Below are 21,546 nucleotides of genomic sequence, written 5' to 3'. Positions count from 1 at the left end.
GCGGCGAGTTGCATTGTGGTTCCGTGGTGTGTCCAGCGCGTGGGGAGTTTTCTCCCGCGTATTGCCAGTGTCCGCTGCCATGAACCGCGAGAGCTTCGCGGCGGGCGAGCGGCTGGTGTCGCCGGCTTATGTGCGGCAGGGCTGTGAGGCCCGCCGCTCGCACGAGCACCTCATACGGCTGCTTCTGGAGAAGGTACCGAGGTGTCGGTCCCCTCCCCAGCTGCCGCGACCCCGAGGCTCCGGCTCCGCCTGGCGCCCCAGTTGGTGGCGGGTCCCGCCTCCCGGGCTGCTGTTTGCTGCTGGAGACTCGTCCTGGAGTCGCGTCCTGGCTCGCACTAGCCGACCGCGCTGTGTTCCTTCTCACCCTCGCCAAAGCCAGTGAAACCCACGGGGTGTTCCTAGAGGGCGTGTGGGGTCGGGATTTTGAGCCCAGCTTTTCCTACCTTCGGGACGAGGAAGTGAGGCGAAGTGCCAGTTTACTTTTTTGTTTGCGGAAAGGGCAAAGTTCGCACTTCCATCTTTCACCACTCCCAAGGCCTGAGGGAACCGTTGCTGTTTATAAACTATGGTATACTGACTCGAACCAGGATGGTACCATGGAACTTCTTAGCCTTTGCTCCTGCCAGCATTCCTGAATTTTGATTTCCCTATAAGTTTGACAACCCCCAGGCATAACACCCTGGTTTGAAGAATCTTCTTTGAGGATGTGGTGTATTGGTTTTCAGTTACTTTAACTTACCGAAGTTTAAATATCTGAGTAAACGTCATCGTATACATTTATCATGACTTCTTGCTATCTGTAGATTATTGTAATCAAATGAAACACAAACGTTTTGCCTAGTTGAGGCTTCTTCTTAGTGCTGAATTTATGTCTGAATTTTAGAAAGCAAGGAGCATGGCAGAATACACATTAAAAAGTTTTATAATTCATTGATGTAGGGTTCTAGGGAACAATGGTTTTCTTAAATACAAATGTAAGCTTTTTTTTTTTTTTTTTGAAGGGCAAGTGTCCAGAGGATGGTTGGGATGAAAGTACACTTGAACTCTTTTTACATGAACTTGCAATCATGGATAGCAACAATTTCTTGGGCAATTGTGGTGTTGGAGAAAGGGAAGGGAGAGTGGCGTCTTCATTAGTTGCTCGTCGTCATTACAGGTATTTTTTTTAAAAGTAGCATGTGAAAGCATATCCTCCCTCCTCTTTGGTAAAAAATAATGGCAGCAGTGTTCATCTTATGAAATTATGAAATGTCTGTAAATCGCTTCTTGCCTACTCAAATGATATGTAAACCAAATGTCGCAGGGAAATGGAAACAATTTGCCTGATCAGGTGCTTTTCAAAGACAATGATGTGAAAGTTCTAGTATGTGATGGTTACCCTGCTACGTTCTTCGTGGTTAAATGACACAGGCTATACATTCTGTTAAGAATGTTTTATAGACCTATCTGGTTGTAAGAGTTTAAAATATGTTAAGGTCATTTATAGTTTTCCATATTTCTTTTCTGATATTGCAGGCTTTTTTAGAGAATGATTTATAGTTAGAATTTTAAAACACTGTTATCTGTGTCTAGACTTCTAAACTGAATCTCCTAAGTACCTCTCTGTAGCAGAAGATGTAGGGAAAAGGCATTAGATTATTGAGTTATCTTTTTCTTTTGCATTATTTCAGAAAGCTTTTCATCTGTTCTAACAACCATTTGATTGGTAGTTGTTCCAAATATGATCATTTATTTCTCTGTCCCCCAACCTTTCTGTGAAATACACATAATCTTTTTTTTGAGACAGTCTCACTCTCTTGCCTGGGCTAGAGTGCCATAGCATCAGCCTAGCTCACAGCAACCTCAAACTCCTGGGCTCAAGCAATCCTTTTGCCTCAGCTTCCCGAGTAGCTGGGACTATAGGCATGCACCACCATGCCCAGCTAATTTTTTCTATTATTTTTAGTTGTCCAGCTAATTTCTTTCTATTTTTAATAGAGACGGGGTCTCGCTTTTGCTCAGGCTGGTCTCGAACTCAAACGATCCACCCACCTTGGCCTCCCAAAGTGCTAGGATTACAGGCATGAATCACTGCCCGCCCAGCCCACATAATCTCTTTTAAAAACTTCTATGTTCCGTGATTTTAAATCATAATGAAATTTTTCTAGGCAAAGTGGAATTTTATTTCAGTCAAAACCATTGTAGTCAAAACTAATGATAATGTATTACTTGGATGAAAATTTCATGGTTAACAATGGGCTGATAACATGGTTAATTATATATGTAAAGAATGCTTTGTATATGAGATTTCAGTGATAAGGAAGTACAACACTAGTGTTCTGTGATAATCCCATTGTATAGAATTTCTAATCTATTTGACTATAAATAATAAATTATTCAAATTACAAAAGTATTATTTATTTATTTATATTTTTGAGACAGAATCTCACTTCTGTTGCCCGGGCTAGAATGCCATGACATCAGCGCAGCTCACAGCAACCTCAAACTCCTGGGCTCAAGCAGTCCTCCTGCCTCAGCCTCCCAAGTAGCTGGGACTATAGACATGCACCACCATGCCTGGCTAATTTATATATATATATATATATTTTTTTAGTTGGCTAATTAATTTCTTTCTATTTATAGTAGAGACGAGGTCTCTCTATTGCTCAGGCTGGTCTTGAACTCCTGACCTTGAACAACCCACCCACCGCGGCCTCCCAGAGTACTAGGATTACAGGCGTGAGCCACCATGCCAGGCCAAAGTATTTTTTGTTTTAAAGAGTATTCAGAGGTATCTTTATGAACTATAGAAATGATCTCTCAAAGTATAGTCTTCAGAGGTATATTTAAATAGTATATAGTATCATCTAATTTAAAGTGAGTGAATTTGCACACTGATTTTTAAGGAGCATATAGTTCTTTTAAAATTAAGTAAATATTTGAACTATTAGCTCATTCCCATTGGAACTTAACCCACTACTGTGGTTAGGGGAAAAGCAAAGAAAAAGAGAATTTAATGTTTCATATATTCTAGTTTTCTGTTGCAAAACAAACTGCCCCAAAACTTAGTGGTTTAAAACAATCATTTATTATTATTATTAGTAGTAGTAGTAGTAGTAGTGGTAGTAGTAGTATTTTGAGACAGAGTCTCATTCTATCACTTGGGCTAGAGTGTCATGGCATTAGCCTAGCTCACAGCAACCCCAAACTCTTGGACTCAAGCAATCCTCCTGCCTTAGCCTCCTGAGTAGATGGGACTACAGGCAAGTATCACATACCCTGCTAATTTTTTCTGTTTTAATAGAGATGTGGTCTTGCTCTTGCTCAGACTGAGCTCAAGCAATTCTCCTGCTTTGGCCTCCCAGAGTGCTAGGATTATAGGCATGAGCCACTGCGCCTGGCCACAATCATTTATTATTATCTTTGATAGTTCTGTGAGTTAACTGGCCTTAGCAGGTTGAATATTGCTTTGGATTCTCATGCAGTTGCAGTAAGAAGCTGGGAGAGAATTTAGTCATCTGAAGGTTCAAGTGGGCAAGGTATCCAAGAACTCACATGCTGGGAGTTCAGATGGTCTGTCTCTGTGGCTTGGGCTCTTCCTAGTATGAGCACTCCGATAGCAAGTCTTTCGAGATGGCCGGTGGAAAATAAGGCTTCTTTTGACCTCCTATGAAAGTTCCAATCACTTGTCCTAGATTCTTTCTGACCAAGCAGGTCACTAAGGCCATCTCAGATTCAAGTGGAGAGGAATTAAACTCAGTTTCTTGGTGTAGTAGTAGCATGTGGGCATAGGGAGAAAAGGAATTGATGATGGCCTTTTCTGAACACTAGCTACCACAGCATAATTGATGAAATTGTTTCAATTTAAATAGGATCTTTTCAAATTATTAATAGCTTATGAAATATAACTACAATAGACAAATATTGCATCTGGTGTTTTGGTTATGTGTATACTTGTATATTGGATTTGTTAGAACACTGAGTGAATTAGTCTAGTTTTTGTCCCATTTTTTTGCTTAGGTTCATTCATGGGATTGGACGGTCAGGTGATATTGCTGCTGTGCAACCAAAAGCTGCAGGCTCTAGCCTTTTGAACAAAATTACCAATTCTTTGGTCCTGGATATCATAAAGTTGGCTGGTACGTACCATATTAATCATAATACTTTTGGTTGACCAGATACATATACCTTTGCCTAATTTCTTTTATTAATGCCTTTTCCCAAAAAGAATATGAGTGGCTTTTGAAAAGACACACATAAAAGTCTTGTAGGATAAGAGAAAATCAGAGCCATAAGCCAGAGCTTGAATTTGGTAGTGAGCTTTCTGAGACTGAGAACAGAAAAAGCAGCACTAGGGCTGTAACTCTTATTATATGATACAAGAAATGCATCATTTCTTCAAGAAGGATCCTTGTTTTTTAGTGGGATAACTAATTTCTGTTTTACTTCTTGTTTGTAGGTGTCCATACAGTGGCCAACTGCTTTGTAGTTCCTATGGCGACTGGTATGAGTCTAACGCTATGTTTCTTAACATTACGACACAAAAGACCAAAGGCAAAGTATATTATATGGCCACGAATAGACCAGAAGTCCTGCTTTAAATCCATGATCACTGCAGGTAAAAAAAGAGAAGTGTCATATATAATGTTTTAACCATTACAATGAGAAAACTCAAACTTTTTATATAGAGTTAGATCAATGAAAAATAAAGTCCCTATTCCTTTTTTAAACAAAATTGTAAAATATAAATATCAAAATTTAGTTGTATATATTGCTTTTAAGTTTATGGATACCTAAATATTTACCATAAAAAGTTATATAATTATGATTTGGGGGACATTGATTATATGCTAGTTAAGTATAGTATTTCAATTGAAAATTTGAAAACAGTTTTTATAGTTAAATTATAGAAAGCTTTTGTAAGCTGTGAAATTGGTCGGTGATTTTTGGGCTACTAAAATTCATTGTGTTTTTCTTTAGAGGAAAAAACATTAAGTTGATTGTCATTTGTTTCAATATTTGAATTATAGTATTATTTATGTCCATCTCTGAAATAAAGTAAACTTTAAAATAAAACAGATATTACCAGAGCATGAGCAGACTGACTTTTCTGTGGACTGAAATTGAACTGGACTAAGTAATCCTTTTTGTCATCAGTGTCTATGTTACTACTTTTATAGATATCTAACATTGTTTTCCTTTCCAGAATTCTTTTTTCTCATGATATCAAATTGTTAAATAGATTTGTGGTGCTGATTGTCTACCAGGTCATTATTTTGACCTGCTTTTAACTAATGCCAGTATTGAGCCAGATCCTTATTACTAGAGGAAGGTTCATTGATCAAAATAACTACTTAAGAGTTTTTGTGTAGAATAGTATAGCTTCCTAGTGTTCCAGGATTTTCCCTTATTTTAGTTACCACTAACATTTTGATTTCTGGTTGGTTTGGTTAGGTTTTGAGCCTGTGGTGATAGAGAATGTTTTGGAAGGTGACGAGCTGCGCACAGACCTGAAAGCCGTGGAGGCTAAAGTCCAGGAACTTGGGCCTGATAATGTTCTGTGTATCCATTCTACTACATCCTGTTTTGCTCCAAGGGTGCCTGATAGGTAAATGATTTGTGAATATTGTCCTTTAGCTGTTAATTAGTCTTTTAAATAAAATATGATATACTAATTCTCAAATAAGCTTAAATAACATTTGGTAATAAATAGGTGAATGGACTGTCCTAAGAAAATAGAGTGCATGGGGAGAAATAGCAAAGTGGCTTGAGAAAATAAACATTTGATATAGAAGAAGGAAAAACAACTAGTATAGGATAGAGATCCCTTTATCACCTGAGTAGATGGAGCCCCTCTTTTCTTGCTCTTTATCCTGTTTCTGATCTCTTAGCATCTCTTTCTCATTATTTAATAGTTATTTTCTAAGCTAAATGTTGGATTTGTTTTCATTGCTGTCTCTACTTTTTTGATCTTGCAGTTAGTTTTCATATGTAGGAACTATTAGTATTAATAGATTGTAAGTTGAAAATTTTAGGATTATTTACTTTGAATTTTTTTCATTGGAAGATTAACTTAGATGTACACTTAGGTGTGCATAGTGGTTGTCTTCATTTTGACAATAATGTAAATATTTAAGAAAATAAAAGCAAAAAGGAAAAAAATCAAATACATTTTTAAAGAATAGCCACAGATTTTTATTATGAAAATGTAATAGGCTTAGGTCTAATAATACATACAGGTTTCTGATTTTGACAGTAACTTTTTTTGTTTCATTTTAACATTTTGAATAGAAGTGCTAATAATTTGCAAGAACTTTGGACTTTTCCTGTAGCATCAAGTTTTAATTTAAGGAATCACATTATTTTGCAGTAATGATTACCATGCTGACTTTTATTATCTTATATATAGGTAGATTTTAAAAGATAATTTTAAAACCTTGCCCTTGAAAATTTGACTTGTTATACTCATGAGCCAGTGAATTCTAAGATTATATTGCATATGCTTTAGTGGTTTATTCATTACTTACTAATCAGATTTTAAATTTGTATTGAAACATTAGACATGTCTATTCTTTCATTGTTGATGGTTTTGATGTCTGGAAAATTTTTAATATGATAAAATAAGTCACATTTCAAAAACCAGCATATGGATATTTGTATTAGTTGGATTATTTATCTTTGAGGATAGTTTTGTTTTTGTTTCATTTTGAAGAATGTTTTCTGAATATTTATAGCATGCCTGGTACAGTGTTAAGTATTTTACATGTATTATCTCCTTTAGAAACAATTCACAAGTTTTTTATTGGTTAGCAAAATTCTTATTTGTCACATTTTAGTAGTGTTATGTAATGAATATTTCTGATAAGAGTAAATTTTAGGCAAAGGTGATACACAGTAATATGTTTGAATTACTGATTTTATTAAATTTAAAAACTACATTGATTTTTTTACATCAAGCTTAATTCTTTTATAGTCTTAATTTTATGGGTGTAGTATATATTTTGTCCTTATTAGTTCATTAATTAGACAAAGAGTATTATAGGGGAAATTCACTTAAAGGAAATGTTAAAAAAAAAGAAGAGTTATTTCTTCTAACTGATAAATACCTTAAATTGGCTTCTTAGTTAGAATACAATTTGATTCACAGGGAAAATATTTTTTCTGCTTCTCCTTGCCTTTCATTTAATACTTTTTTATATACCCTATTAACTGATTTGATTAATTCACATTATTTAAAACTATTCACAAGTGATTTTTTTCTTCTTAAGATAAAATTTTAATGTTATTATGGTGCCTTATTTTCAAGGAAGTTCTTTATTAAGAAATATTTTCATTAGAATATACAAACATGAAAGTGCCTTTATCTTATGAAGACAATACTGTATGTATTCCTGAAGGCCTATTTTATTAAAAACATCTAATTAGTTTGAGTAACAAAAAGGATTTCTGTATTGATTTATGAGGTTTATGAATGATAAAATCAGTTTTTAATTCATAAAATTTTAAGGAATCAAATTGAGAACTTTTTTTTTAGACAGAGTCTCACTCTGTTGCCTAGGCTAGAGTGCCGTGGCATCAGCCTGGCTATAGCAACCTCACTCTCCTGAGCTTAAGCAATCCTTCTGCCTAACCCTCCCGAGTAGCTGGGACTACAGGCATGCGTCACCATGCCTGGCTAATTTTTTCTATATATTTTTAATTGTCCAGCTAATTTCTTTCTGTTTTTTTTTTTTTTTTTTTTTTTTTTAGTAGAGACTGGGGTCTCATTCTTGCTCAGGCTGGTCTCGATCTCCTGACCTCGAGTGATCCGCCTGCTTCGGCCTCCCAGAGTGCTAGGATTACAGGCTTGAGTCACTGTACCTGGTCAATTTAGAACTTCTGACAGATGAACATAATAATATTTTCTCTATTTATAGGGTAAAAATATATTGTACATCTACTAGAAAAAGATAAGATATTATAGGCCGGGCGCGGTGGCTCATGCCTATAATCCTAGCACTCTAGGAGGCTGAGGCGGGCAGATCGCTCAAGATCAGGAGTTCAAAACCAGCCTGAGCAAGAGCGAGACCCCGTCTGTACTATAAATTGAAAGAAATTAATTGGCCAACTAAAAAGATATAGAAAAAATTAGCCAGGCATGGTGGCACATTCCTGTGTTCCCAGCTATTCAGGAGGCTGAGGCAGGAGGATCGCTTGAGCCTAGGAGTTTGAGGTTGCTGTGAGCTAGGCTGAGGCCACAGCACTCTAGCCCGGGCAACAAAGTGAGATTCTGCCTAAAAAAAAGAAAAAGATAAGATATGTATAAATAGGTAATAAAACTATATAATGTATGTTTGAAATATATCCTTGTGGAAAAGAACTTGAACTTTATAAAAATTCTTTGCTTCTGAATTCTGTATAGTATAGAAAGATAACTTTTAAAGAAAAGATTTAGTTTTAGTTTTATAGTATAAAGACATTTCTATTAAAGATGACCCCAGTCACATGTAGTATTTGGTTTTGTGAAAGAACATCTGTTTATTATGCTCTGACTGAAATTTATTACCTTTGCGTAAAGTTAGACTCTCAAATTGAGAGGTGTAAAATGAAAAAGTAAGAGTGGATTTAAAACCAGCAGCTATTTAAAAGATTCTTTAGTATCCAAGTTGTTGAAAATGTTAGTTATTTTGGTACTGAAACATTTAAATGTTCTGTATTTTTTAATACATTAAAGTCTATTTGAAAATGCAGTTTTTATTTTATGAGTTCTTTAATGTGAGATTTCTTAAGATTTCTGGATATGCTGATTACAGATACACTTCAGTATTATAAGAAACGAAACACATTTTAAAAAAGAGCATACCACCTGTGAGAGGTCATTATAAATAATTTTCTGACTTTTTATATAGGAAAAATTTCAAAATGATTTAAAAGTTCCCATTTACATAAATTTTTATAAATACTTTTTTCTCATTTATTGGTAACATTAATTTAAAAGCTTTTTTTGGGTTAATTCTAAGCGCTTGCTATGTCTTTCCCAGCTCCTGCATTATATGCTAAAATCCTACAGTAGAAATTTCAGTGTTTGTCATTTTTTTCCCTGGTGCACATTATAGATAACTATTAAATTTTTAAAAAGTTTCCCTGCTTTACTTTTTAAAGCTCAATGTGAATATGTCTTTGTATTGAATATTTATGTTTGTAGATTAGAAGAACTGGCTGTGATTTGTGCTAATTATGACATTCCACATATAGTCAACAATGCTTATGGAGTGCAGTCTTCTAAGTGTATGCACCTCATTCAGCAGGTAAGAGAGTTTAAAATAAAGTAGATTTTAACATATTATATGATTATTACTTTTTCTTACAACCTAATGTAGTAAAAACAGTTACTTAGCACTCTTTACTTCAAGGGGCATTAAAAACTTACATCTGTTATTCTCTCAGTAAAAGTTATTATTCATTGAGAGTATGCTAGTAATTGGACGAATAGCTTTGGTAGTCTAGAATCAACACAGAAATACTTCAGTAGTATAGCTTTTAACTTTCTGAGAATGTTCCGTGCATACCAGGGTCCTCATTTTTCTCATATACTGGATTATAGTATTTTTAAAACTGTATTGATGGTTTTATTCTGTATTTAAGGAATCATTATACTTGATCATCTTAGACTAGAAATGACTTCATTTGTAAAAATTCTAGCATATAGCTATGGAGTTGGCAGGTTTTTGTGATTTTGTTTTTATAAGCATCAACTAGATCCTAGTCATCTATTTTAGGTTCTGATTTTGAAAATATGGCTATGTTCCTCATATATTAATAATTAAGAGCTGTAGCTTACAAGGTTTTGCATATTTAGGCCTCTCCTGCCTCTCTGATTTCATTTCCTATTGCTCTGCCTCTCAGCCGCTCTGCTCCAGCCACTCTTGCTGCTTTCTGTTCTTTCATTGTGTCACATGTGTTCTCGCTTCCAGGCTTTTGCTCTTGCTCATCCTGCTCACTGGATTGCTCCTCTAGAGAGTTGCATGGCTTCTTCCTTCACTTTCTTTAGGTCATGAAACTTTCTTAGATACCCTATTTAAAATAATACCTACCCCTTCCTTCCTAGTGTTTCAATTTTCTGTTTTATACCATATTTATCTATTTTAAGATGCACAGTTTTCTACATTATGACATCTCTGAAATTGGGATGTCTTATAAGGTTCATTGGCAACGTTTTTTTCTTACCTAGTGATATGTAAAATAATCATGTGCTTTTTAAAAATGATGGCCCTTTGGTGTTTTCTCCGTAGCGCTAATCCCCATTTGATATAATGTTTGTTTATTGTCTACCTATTGACAGAAGTTAACATTAAGGTTCTATTAGGGTGGAACTTTGTTTTATTCACTGTTATGCCCTTAATACTTGAGACAGTACCTGCTATATAATTGACACTCAAAAAATGGTTACTGAACAAAGTGAATGAATACATGAAGCATTATATTTATCTGTGTACCATAGAGTTATATAATTTGAGTGCATAATGATAATAATGCATAATGATACATATTCAGTTTTTTTTTTTTTTTTTTTTTTTGAGACAGAGTCTCACTTTGTTGTCCAGGCTAGAGTGAGTGCCGTGGCGTCAGCCTAGCTCACAGCAACCTCAAACTCCTGGGCTTGAGTGATCCTTCTGCCTCAGCCTCCCGAGTAGCTGGGATTACAGGCATGCGCCACCATGCCCGGCTAATTTTTTATATATATATCAGTTGGCCAATTAATTTCTTTCTATTTATAGTAGAGACGGGGTCTCGCTCTTGCTCAGGCTGGTTTTGAACTCCTGACCTTGAGCAATCCACCCGCCTCGGCCTCCCAAGAGCTAGGATTACAGGCGTGAGCCACAGCGCCCGGCCCATATTCAGTTTTGACGTACATGTGATTTGTATGTGGACATAAGTTATTCACAGATTATCTGTAGCCTTCTACAGTGTGGTAAGTGCTGTGAATCTCAGTAGATCCGATCTAGTAAATTTTTTTTGTCTTTTATCATTTTAAGTGTACTAGTAATCATCTTTGATATAAATGTGGTTTATATGATAGTCGTAGCTGATTTGCTTAATTTCTTTCCTCAAAGGTTGTAACAGGATGTCATTGGCTGCAAGTAACAGAAAACTAACTCAAATTGGCTTAACCAATAAGGAAATGGATTAGTTTATGTAACATAAGTCCAGGGGTTGAGTGGCTTATAGGCATCAGTGTGTCAGGATTTCTTAAAACCTTTAGAGAAAAACTGTTTACTATTCTCTTGGTATCCTTTTAATTATTCCTTAACTTTTAAAGACTTCCTCATAATTCTAGATTGGATTGTGTCTAATTTATATGGTAGCAGAGGAAGGGTATACAATTTTCTATGCTGGAAATCTTGAAAAACATTTTATTTCAGTGATTGATTTTTATTCTTCCTCTCCCTTTCTGCCTTGCTCTTTTGCTCTTTAATTTTTGGTAGCCTCAATTTCTATAAAAGTCACATACCATCAGCATTACTAAAAGTTTAGAAAAGTTGGGAAGAAGTAGATCATTCATAACCCTATTACCCTAACAAAGAACTTTAATAATTTATGTATTCACTTTTTCTCTTTTTGTATGCCTGTATTGTTTTTTGCATATAGTTATTGTGTGCATTTAACATTAATGCTTTTAAACTTAGTATTTGATTTCTGTACTCTCTACATGCCTATAAAGTCTTCATAATGATTATTTTAATGTTCCTTATCAATTACTCAGTTTTTTTTTTAACCCTGACGTGCTCAGTGTTTTGTTGCTCACAACATACTTTTGAATACTAGAAAATTTGGTGTAGTTGAAGAGATTAAGACTAAAAGGAAATGAGCTCCAGAATATGAACTCATGGAAGGTGTCCTTGGAGTTGTGCACCATTAATACCATGCTGTTACCATTTGTGAGGTAGTTTTATTGAAATTTTAACCAGAAAATATAACTATAAGATGGGTGAATGCATTTTTAAAAAATCTAGATATTATATTGTTGTGGATATATAGTACCTTCTAAAATTGACATTTCTTTAAAGCAAAAAAAAAAAAAAAAGAAGTACATGAACATTCTGTTTTTCCCGTTGGCCCTCACCAAAAGAGGTCGTGGCACTGATGCTTTAAACCAGATAAATACTTGGGCCTTGTTGAGTGCTGGTTGCTATTTCATGACATTCTTTTTTTTTTTTTTTGAGACAGGGTCTCACTTTGTTGCTCAGGCTAGAGAGAGCGCGTGGTGTCAGCCTAGCTCACAGCAACCTCAATCTCCTGGGCTCAAGTGATCCTACTGCCTCAGCCTCCTGAGTAGCTGGGACTACAGGCATGTGCCACCATGCCCGGCTAATTTTTTGTATATATATATTTTAGTTGGTCAATTAGTTTCTTAATATTTTTAGTAGAGGCGAGGTCTCGCTCAGGCTGGTTTCGAACTCCTGACCTTGAGCGATCCACCCACCTCGGCCTCCCAGAGTGCTAGGATTATAGGCGTGAGCCACCGTGCCTGGCCTATTTCATGACATTCTGAAAAATCAAAGTTAGGATTTAATTCATGTCAGTAGTCCTGATTGGTAATATATACCATTTACTCAATACCCACGATGTGTCAGACATTCTGGTAGGCTTTTGAAGTTTATTAACTTAATCCTAGCAATTTAGGGTGTACTTCCTATTGTTCCAATCTTCATTCTACACATGAAGAAACAAACTCAGTTTAGTTAAGTGACTTGCCCAAAGTCCCATAGCTACAATATAGCCCATCTAGTTCAGTATGACTTCAAAGCCCCGTATTTTCTATTAAAAACAAAGTACTAAAACTGTTAAGTCTTTTCTTGAGAAAAGAGTATTGCAATAATCAATCAGTGAGGAAAGAACTGTAATTAAAATGTTTTAGAATTTTGTGTGTGTGTGTGTGTGTGTGTGTGTGTGTGTGTGTGTACGTACGTGTGTGTTTTTAGGGTGATGTCCTAGAATGCCTTAATGCTGAGCAAATAGAATATTCTGGTATGCACATGTGGGCCCTGGGGAAGTTAGCTTTGAAGAACCCATACTTCTATTTACTAAAATGATTAATAGAGGGGATTCATGGAATATGAATGTTAGGACAGATTAATGGAGAGGGATATGCTAGTCATAAAAATGTGTATAGGACTAATTATTTTAGAGTCAGAGTGTGGATTGTAAAGCTTCAAAAGTGTGGGAAGTGGCAACCTCACCTAATAAGTTGCTATTTCCTAATAATGAGAGAAGTAGGTGTTACTACTTATTCACAGATCTAAATGTAAATCAGTTTAACAAATAATAAAGGGGTTCCCACTATGTACCAGGCACCAGGGTAGGCATTGGGGATACAATAATGAATATAACAAACTCCCTAACCCTCATGGAGCATTTTGTTTTTGTGGGGATATAGACAGTAAACCTTAAATATGCCAGGTCTTGATAAACACTCTGGTATTTGGGGAGCAGAAGTGTCAGATGGAGTGATCTGTGAAGCCCTCTCTAAGAAGTAACATTTGAGTGGAGCTCTTAATGATGTGAAAGAGTGGGCCATGCAGCGAGAGAGAGAGAAAGAGTTCAAACAAAAGGTAATAGCAAGTGCCAGGGCTCCGAGGTACAGTAGGGTGCTTGCAATGTGTGAGAAATAGCAAGAAGACCAGTATGGCTGGACCATAATAAATGAGGGGATCAGTGGTAGTAGAGACTTGGGGTATATTAAAGATTTGTGATTTTATTCTTGGTATGATCATCTGCCGTTGGAGCATTTTGAGTAGGAGAGAGTGACATGTGCTATGTGGGGAATAGACTGTAGGGAGGCAAGAGTGGAAGGCTGTTGCCACAGCCCATGTAAAGTATGTTGATGGTTTGGTCCAGGGTGGTAGCTGTGAAGGTGGTAAGAAATGGTTGTGTTCAGATGTATTTTGAGAGTGGGTTTTACAAGGTACACTGGTGAACTAGATGCTGGGTGTGAGAAAATGAGAATTCAGGAATTCCAAATAGGCTTTTGGCCTGAATAGCTGGAAGAATGGAAGTTCCATAGGAATAAAATGTTTTATCTTTTACACATGGGCTCTTCATTCAGATTATCTAGATTCTAGTTCTTATGGTGTCTTTGATTGCCTGAGTGACCTTTAGTAAGGTCCTTTAACTGTCTGGGTTTGAATCCCAGCTATGCTATTAACCACATGTCCGATCTTGGGCAGTTTACTTTAATTTTGTTGTGTCTTAATTTTCTCATCTGTAGAATAGGCATTATATAATAGTAGCATCTACCTCGTATGGTTTTTTGAGTGTCAAATGCATTAACAAATGTAAAGTGCATATAACAGTGCTTGACACACAGTAAGCACTCAGTACATCATGGCAGTAATTCTTTATATAAACAATTGTTTATTTTATTCACTGTTGCTATCCCCAGAACCTAGAACAATATTTGGAGATCATAGGTGCTCAAATATTTGCTCTATGAATAAATAAATAAATGAATAAACAGAAATGGCAGCCCTTTACTTCATATAACATGCTCTTATGTTTCCTGCTCTGTATAAGCTATTCCATCCTTATAATGTTTTCCCCTCCTCCTTATGAGTAGCCTCTCACTTTAGTATGGGGAATGAGGTCTATCTATTATACTATTCCTGAGATGGGGTCTGGCCTGTTTGTTTTCTAGCAGTGTCTGGTACACTGATTCCTTTCTTAGTGTTTCTCCTGATTTAGGTTCATGTTCCTCTTGGGAAACCTTGGACAGTATTTAAATATTAATAAAAAGGTAACTCTGTTTCATATTATTTTTACCTGCTGCTATTTTGCATGTTTTCAGTTATTTATGCTAATAATTTTTTATGCTTCTCTCTGTTTCTCTGTAATATGATGAGATTTCCTCTGATCATAGTTTATTAGGAAATTAAAAAGAAGAATAACAGGAAAAGGTTAAAGATTAAAACAATCATGTGATAGCCTCCAGAGTATTCTGCTCCTCTTCCCTGGTTTGGCTGCTTTTACCTGTTGCCTGGATCTGGTCTCTTAGATTAGGCCAGCTATCTGCTGCTGCTTTTCTCCCTGAGATACGGATGTGTGAAAATGAAGGTCAAATGTGGTTATAATATTAATAGGAATGTAGATTGTGAATACAGATTGAATATCTGTGGCTACAGATAAAGGAAAAAAAACTATCTTAGTTGAAATTTAGATAGTATCTATATTTTTAAGAGGAGAAAATTGAAGCGCATTAGACAGAAGGTCATAGACTATGTTGGATGGGGACCAGAACTTAGTTTTATATTCCTAGTAGGTAAGTATTCAGTTTTTCACCAGAATATTAGATTTTTCACTTGAAGTTTATTTGCAGTGGAATGAGATCATCTAAGATTATACTATTAGGGAACATGATTTATGTAGAAACATTGCGTCTGAAATTGCCAAGAGTATAAAACAAAATTTCCATTAGTTGATGTTTAAAATTTTGCTTTTCTCTTTTGTTATCTGAGTGGTAGTAGGAGCAGAGCTTGTTGCTTAAAGTGGTCATACAGATACTAGATTGTTCAAGCTTCAAAGAGAGGCACTTAAATGTATAACTGGCAGCCTGGTTGGCTACAGTCCATTAGATTATGGTGGCTACTCTTGAACTCACAGAGGGTGTTTAAAACTACTTGCTGTAGGACCTGCTATAGACATTTATTGTCAAATAAAGGATCAGATGAGAGGCATGGGAGGAATCCATTCTTTCTGACACAATTTTAAGGTGTAAAGCCCTGTTTCAGTAAAGTTTCCACCTGAACCGATACTGAAACCCTGCTTGCCTCACAGGGTTGTTGTGAAGATTAAATGATTTATGTGTGAAAGCAGATTGTAAATGGTAAAGTACTGTTCCAACTGTAAGGAGCACTACTGAAAAACATTTTATTGGCACTATTACAAAGAAAATAAAAGTCTTTGATCTGTTTTTGATTTCTATGCATTGTTTTAATGGTGTTTATTTTTATTTACTTTTTATTAAGGTAGAGTTGACAAATTATATTTACAGTGTGTAATGTGATGTTTTGATATATATATACATTGTGAAATGGTTAAATCAAGCTAATTAACATATCTGTCACCTCATATACCTTTTTGTGTTTATTTGTTAATAGAAGTTGTTGTCTGTTCTCCTAGCAACTAATATGTAATATTACATTGATTCTAGGGGGCTCGGGTTGGTAGAATAGATGCTTTCGTTCAGAGCTTGGACAAAAATTTTATGGTTCCAGTAGGTGGTGCTGTAATTGCTGGCTTTAATGATGCCTTCATTCAGGAAATCAGCAAGATGTATCCAGGTAAATAAATGCGTTGCTTTTAAAAAAATGTAACTAACAAACAAAAATCCATTTATATATGGACTACTATAATACATCTTAATTTCCAAAGCTTCCCCCTCCCAGCCCCCTCTCCTCAATGTATCTTTTCCATTTTTATTTCAGGAAGAGCTTCAGCTTCACCTTCTTTAGATATCCTTATTACTTTATTATCACTTGGATCAAATGGTTATAAGAAACTATTAAAAGAAAGAAAGGTAAGCTTTCCCTTCAGGCATAGAATAATATTCTTGACTAAAACAGTGTTCCAAATCAATAGTGTTTTTGCCTATTGGTTTATCACTTTGGGAGTGTAGATATCTAGTGTGGTCCTAGGGCATTTATGCAGATCTGGAACCAGCCTGGGTGGTTTTCAGTTAATTGTCATCCCATCTGTTTAGATAGTCTGCGGAATCTTGGACAGGTGATTTTTTTTTTTTTTTTTTTTGAGAAACTCCCGAATCAGGTTTCTTATTAGTTCAGTAAAATTCAATTCATTTATCACTTAAAGGTAGAGGCTCTTTAAAGACAAATGGACAAGTCTTATTTTTAGTTTTTGGTAGCTTAGAGACTTGTTTATGTGTGAGATTTCAGTCACAGGAGAAAGAATCAGGTGAGAAGTTAGCTAGCTTCTCATACTAAAATAACAAATTTATCCTTTGTTATTACATTATTAAAATGCTGAACTCATTGATTATTTTGGCTATGAAAAATGATATTTATACTTGAAGACTGCACTTTGTCTCCAACACTGAAAACTAGGTTAATTCAGGCTAACTCCAAAATTGTAGAGAGAAACAGTGTTGGTATGTCAGGTCAGACTAAGGTGTTTTGGTCATCTCCTATTTGGGAGAGCTAGAGGCCTATGGTGTGGTGTTTTATATTTGTATAACTGTATAGCACATGATAACAATTGTAGTTCCTTAGATTTATAATAGTGCTTTACATATTTTTAAACATTTTCATATGCATTATCTCATAGATCTTCTAATAGCCTTAGGAATACGTAACAGAAGTTTAAAAATATTGTTCTCAGCCGGGCATGGTGGCTCACGCTTGTAATCCTAGCACTCTGGGAGGCTGAGGTGGGCGGATTGCTCGAGGTCAGGAGGTTGAAACCAGCCTGAGCAAGAGCAAGACCCCATCTCTACTATAAATAGAAAGAAATTAATTGGCCAACTAATATATATAGACAAAATTAGCTGGGCATGGTGGCGCATGCCTGTAGTCCCAGCTACTCGGGAGGCTGAGGCAGCAGGATTACTTGAGCCCAGGAGTTTGAGGATGCAGTGAGCTAGGCTAATGCCACAGCACTCACTCTAGCCTGGGCAACAAAGTGAGACTCTGTCTCAAAAAAATATATATATATTGTGCTCTATTTTGCGTCCTTTCCTCACTAATTCAGTCCATGGCAAGTAATTGTTTTATTGTGAGGACATTTCTTAAGATTTACATGATGTAGGAAAAAATGTGCAGTATGATTAGTCATTAGGGAAATGTAGGTTAAAACCACAGTAAGAGGCCGGGTGCAGTGGCTCAGAAGTTTGAGACCATTCTGAGTAAGAGACCCCATCTCTACTAAAAATAGAAAGAAATTAATTGGCCAACTACAAATATATAGAAAAAATTAGCCAGGCATGGTGGCGCATGCCTGTAGTCCCAGCTACTCGGGAGGTTGAGGCAGTAGGATTGCTCGAGCCTAGGAGTTTGAGGTTGCTATGAGCTAGGGTGACGCCATGGCACTCTAGCCAGGGCAATTAGAGTGAGACTCTGTCTCAAAAAAAAAAAAAAACAAAAAAAACAAAAAAAACCCACAGTAAAATACTACTACACACCTATTAGAATGACTAATGTTAAAAAACAAAACAAAACTGACAATACCAAATGTTGGCAAAGATCTCAAGCAAGTAGAACTCTCAGACATTGCTGGTAGAAATGCAAAATGATACAGCAACTTTGAAAACCACTCTGGCAGTTCCTTTTGAAGTTAAACATATGCTTACTATATAAGCCAGCCATCTTACTCTTAGTTATTTACTCAAGAGAAATGAAAATTTATGTCTGTATAAAAACCTATACATGAATGTTTATAGGGATTCTATTCATAATTGCCCAAACCTGTAAACATCCAAGTATCTATCATCTGGTGAATGAAAATAAACTGTGGTACATCTATACTCCGCATTATAAAGAATGAACTACTGATATAGTCAATAAATCCATAATGCTAAATGAAGGAAGCCAGACACAAAAGACTACATATTGTATATTTAATAGTTTCATTTATATGCCATCCTGGAAAAGGTAAAAACTACAGGGACAGAAAAAAGATTAGTGGCTGCCAGAGGCTAGAGAAGGGGGAGGGGATATTTTGGGATGGTGAAATGTTTTATAGATAGTGGGAGTGTTTTCATAACTGTATGTTTGTCAAGATTCATAGAAGTGGATACTTAAAAGATGCACACCTGAAATTTTTCTGTATGTGAATTATACCTCAGTAAATCTAACAACACATTTTTGCCCAATAAGAATAAAACTCTAGTTTTATAAACTCCAAAAAGTAATCATCATGGTCATACATTGTTGTCGCCAAGAGAAGACCTCAGCATATCTTTTAAGGAAATTTATCAATGTGTCAGATGATGACTATTTATGGATGAGGAAAACCTATCACATGCTTCTATGAGAGTTTAGTTTTTTCAGATGCCAGTGGGTCTTAGCTCTCCTTTAACAAGTTGTATCATCTTGGAAAAGTTACTTGAACTTGAAAATTTTATTTCCCCATTTGTGAAAGAAGCTATTGATATCTCAGGCCACTTTTATTTCTGAAAGAATCTAGAATATTTCTTTAAAATAGTTATTTTCTGGGCTTTGGACATTATAATCATGGGAATTGGCCTGTAATTTAGTAATCCAGTACAAGGCATATTGGTAATTTATAAATTAGACATTTTGTAAGTTTGAAATTTTTCTTTTAAGATGATGCCTTTTTAGTTTCATGATACCTCATATCCATTTTTACCCCTGTTAGGCCCCCCCAACTGAACAATGACAAGCCCACTTAAAATAGTATGATCTAGTATGGACCTGTGTTTCTTTGTAATTCTAAGTAGGTGAAGTTGAGTGTGGGATAAGATTCATTGTGTAAATACTTAACTTAAAAGTAAGTTATGTTTATTTAGCATATATTATGTGTCAGGCAAATATGTATATGTATATGTATGTATATATGTGTGTATGTATATATATATATATGTATAGCAATCAATAAAATAGAGAAAGATACCTGCTCTTGTAGAGCACATATTCTGTATTGGGGAGACCAGCAATAGACAAACAGCTTAATATATAAATTATAAAGTTTGCCTGAAGGTGAAAAGTGCTATGAATAAAAGAAAGAATAGAGTAAGGAGAATTGGGGAAAATGAGGTAGTGGTTGGTACTGGTAATCAATTTTTAAATACAGTTTAGGGTGGGCTTCATTGAGAAGGTGACATTCAACTCAACTTGAAGTTTGAGGGAGTATAGACATAGGCTGGCAAAAACTGTTTCAGGCAGACAGCCAGTACCAGGGCCCTAGGGCAGACATTGGCTTTGTGTGTTTGAGAAGCATCAAAGGGGTTAGTGTGGCTGAAGCAAGATGAGCAAGGAGGAGAGTTGTGGAAGGTAAGGTGGGCCTGATCATGTGGGGCCCCTATACTCCACATAATAAGGTCTTTGCCTCCTACTCTGAGTAAAATAGGGAGCCACTGAAGGGTTTTGAATTGAGTAATGTGATCTGACATATTTTGAAGGTTCACTGGTTGCTATTTTGGGACTAAATTAGGGGGGCAAGGATAGAAAGTTGGGATATCTATTAGGAAGCTTTTACAATAATCAGGAAGTGAAGTTGGCTTGGAGCTAGATGGTTGCAGTGGAGGTGAGGGGAGTGATGAGAATCTAGGTTTGTTTTTAATATTGACCCAATGGGAGTTCTGGATGGATGTGTTTTATAAGAGAAAGAGAAGTCAAGAATAATTCTGAGATTTTTTTCTTTTTTTGAGACAGAGTCTCGCTTTGTTGCCCAGGCTAGAGTGAATGCCGTGGCGTCAGCCTAGCTCACAGCAACCTCAAACTCCTGGGCTCAAGTAATTCTGCTGCCTCAGCCTCCTGAGTAGCTGGGACTACAGGCATGCGCCACCATGCCCAGATAATTTTTTCTATATATATTAGTTGGCCAATTAATTTCCTTGTATTTATAGTAGAGATGGGGTCTCGCTCTTGCTCAGGCTGATTTCGGACTCCTGACCTCGAGCAATCCGCCCGCCTCGGCCTCCCAAAGAGCTAGGATTACAGGTGTGAGCCACCACGCCCGGCCAATTCTGAGATTTTTGACTTGAGCAATTGGAAGGTTGGTGTAGCCATTAACTATGATGGGAAGCCTATAGGTTTTGGGAGAAGACCAGGAGTTCAGTTTTGGACAAAATTGAATTTGGGATGTCCATCTACCTCAAGATAGAAATGTAAAGTAGAATGTAGGATATGTAAGTTTGGCATTAAGAGAGAGATTTGGGCTGGAGACAAAAACTTGGGAGTTAATTAGCCAAGAGGCTAGATAAGATTGCAAGAGAGAGAGCCTAAACAGAAAAGAGATGCAAGTACTGAGCTCTGGGGCACTCTAACATTAAGAGGTCTGAGAAGAGCAAAGGAGACTTAGAAAGAACATTTAGTAAAGTAGAAGGAATACCAAGAGCATGGAGTCCTGGAAGTCAAATGAATGAAGTACAGTCAACCCTCTGTATCATGAGAGATGGGTTCCAGGACCTTCCTTGGATAACAGAATCCATGGATATTCAAGTCTTTTATGTACAATGATGTCATATGTGCATATAACCTATGCACATCCTCCCCTATTCTTTAAGTCATCTCTAGATACTTGTAATACCTAATACAATGTAAATGCTGTATAAATAGTTGTTATACTGTATTTGGTTAGAGAATAATGATAAGGAAAAAAGTCTGTCCATGTTCAGTACAGATGCAATTGTTTTTTGAATATTTTAGATCCTCATTTGGTTGCATCTGTGGAGTTAGAATCCATAAATACAGTGGGCTGACTATATATCAAGGAGGAGAGAGTGATTAACATAGCCAATGCCACTGATAGGTTAAGTAAAGTGAGCATTAAGATTTGACCATTAGTTAGAAAAGTTACATGTAAAATCATTCTTAATCAGCTTTCCAAGCAAGGTTT

The 21,546-nt window shown here is 36.1% G+C and overlaps 1 protein-coding gene across 2 annotated transcripts in view; it reads left to right on the top strand.

Annotated features, from left to right (window-relative positions):
- Positions 1-21,546, top strand: part of SEPSECS (Sep (O-phosphoserine) tRNA:Sec (selenocysteine) tRNA synthase) — a 44,630-nt gene continuing 23,084 nt past the window's right edge. Inside the window, exons 1-8 of one of the 2 annotated variants that reach the window (XM_012737468.2) lie at positions 1-193; positions 1,002-1,156; positions 4,000-4,118; positions 4,439-4,597; positions 5,434-5,587; positions 9,164-9,266; positions 16,166-16,295; positions 16,440-16,531. In XM_012737468.2, the coding sequence (XP_012592922.2) occupies positions 80-193; positions 1,002-1,156; positions 4,000-4,118; positions 4,439-4,597; positions 5,434-5,587; positions 9,164-9,266; positions 16,166-16,295; positions 16,440-16,531 (1,026 nt within the window). In that variant the 5' untranslated portion in view covers positions 1-79. Of the gene's footprint in view, positions 194-1,001; positions 1,157-3,975; positions 4,119-4,438; positions 4,598-5,433; positions 5,588-9,163; positions 9,267-16,165; positions 16,296-16,439; positions 16,532-21,546 lie in introns of both variants that reach the window. The other variant, XM_012737467.2, reaches the window with a different exon arrangement.

Source organism: Microcebus murinus, chromosome 3 (assembly GCF_040939455.1).
Source record: "Microcebus murinus isolate Inina chromosome 3, M.murinus_Inina_mat1.0, whole genome shotgun sequence".
Classification (NCBI taxonomy): Eukaryota; Metazoa; Chordata; class Mammalia; order Primates; family Cheirogaleidae; genus Microcebus; species Microcebus murinus.
This window is presented reverse-complemented; position numbering and strand designations above follow the sequence as displayed.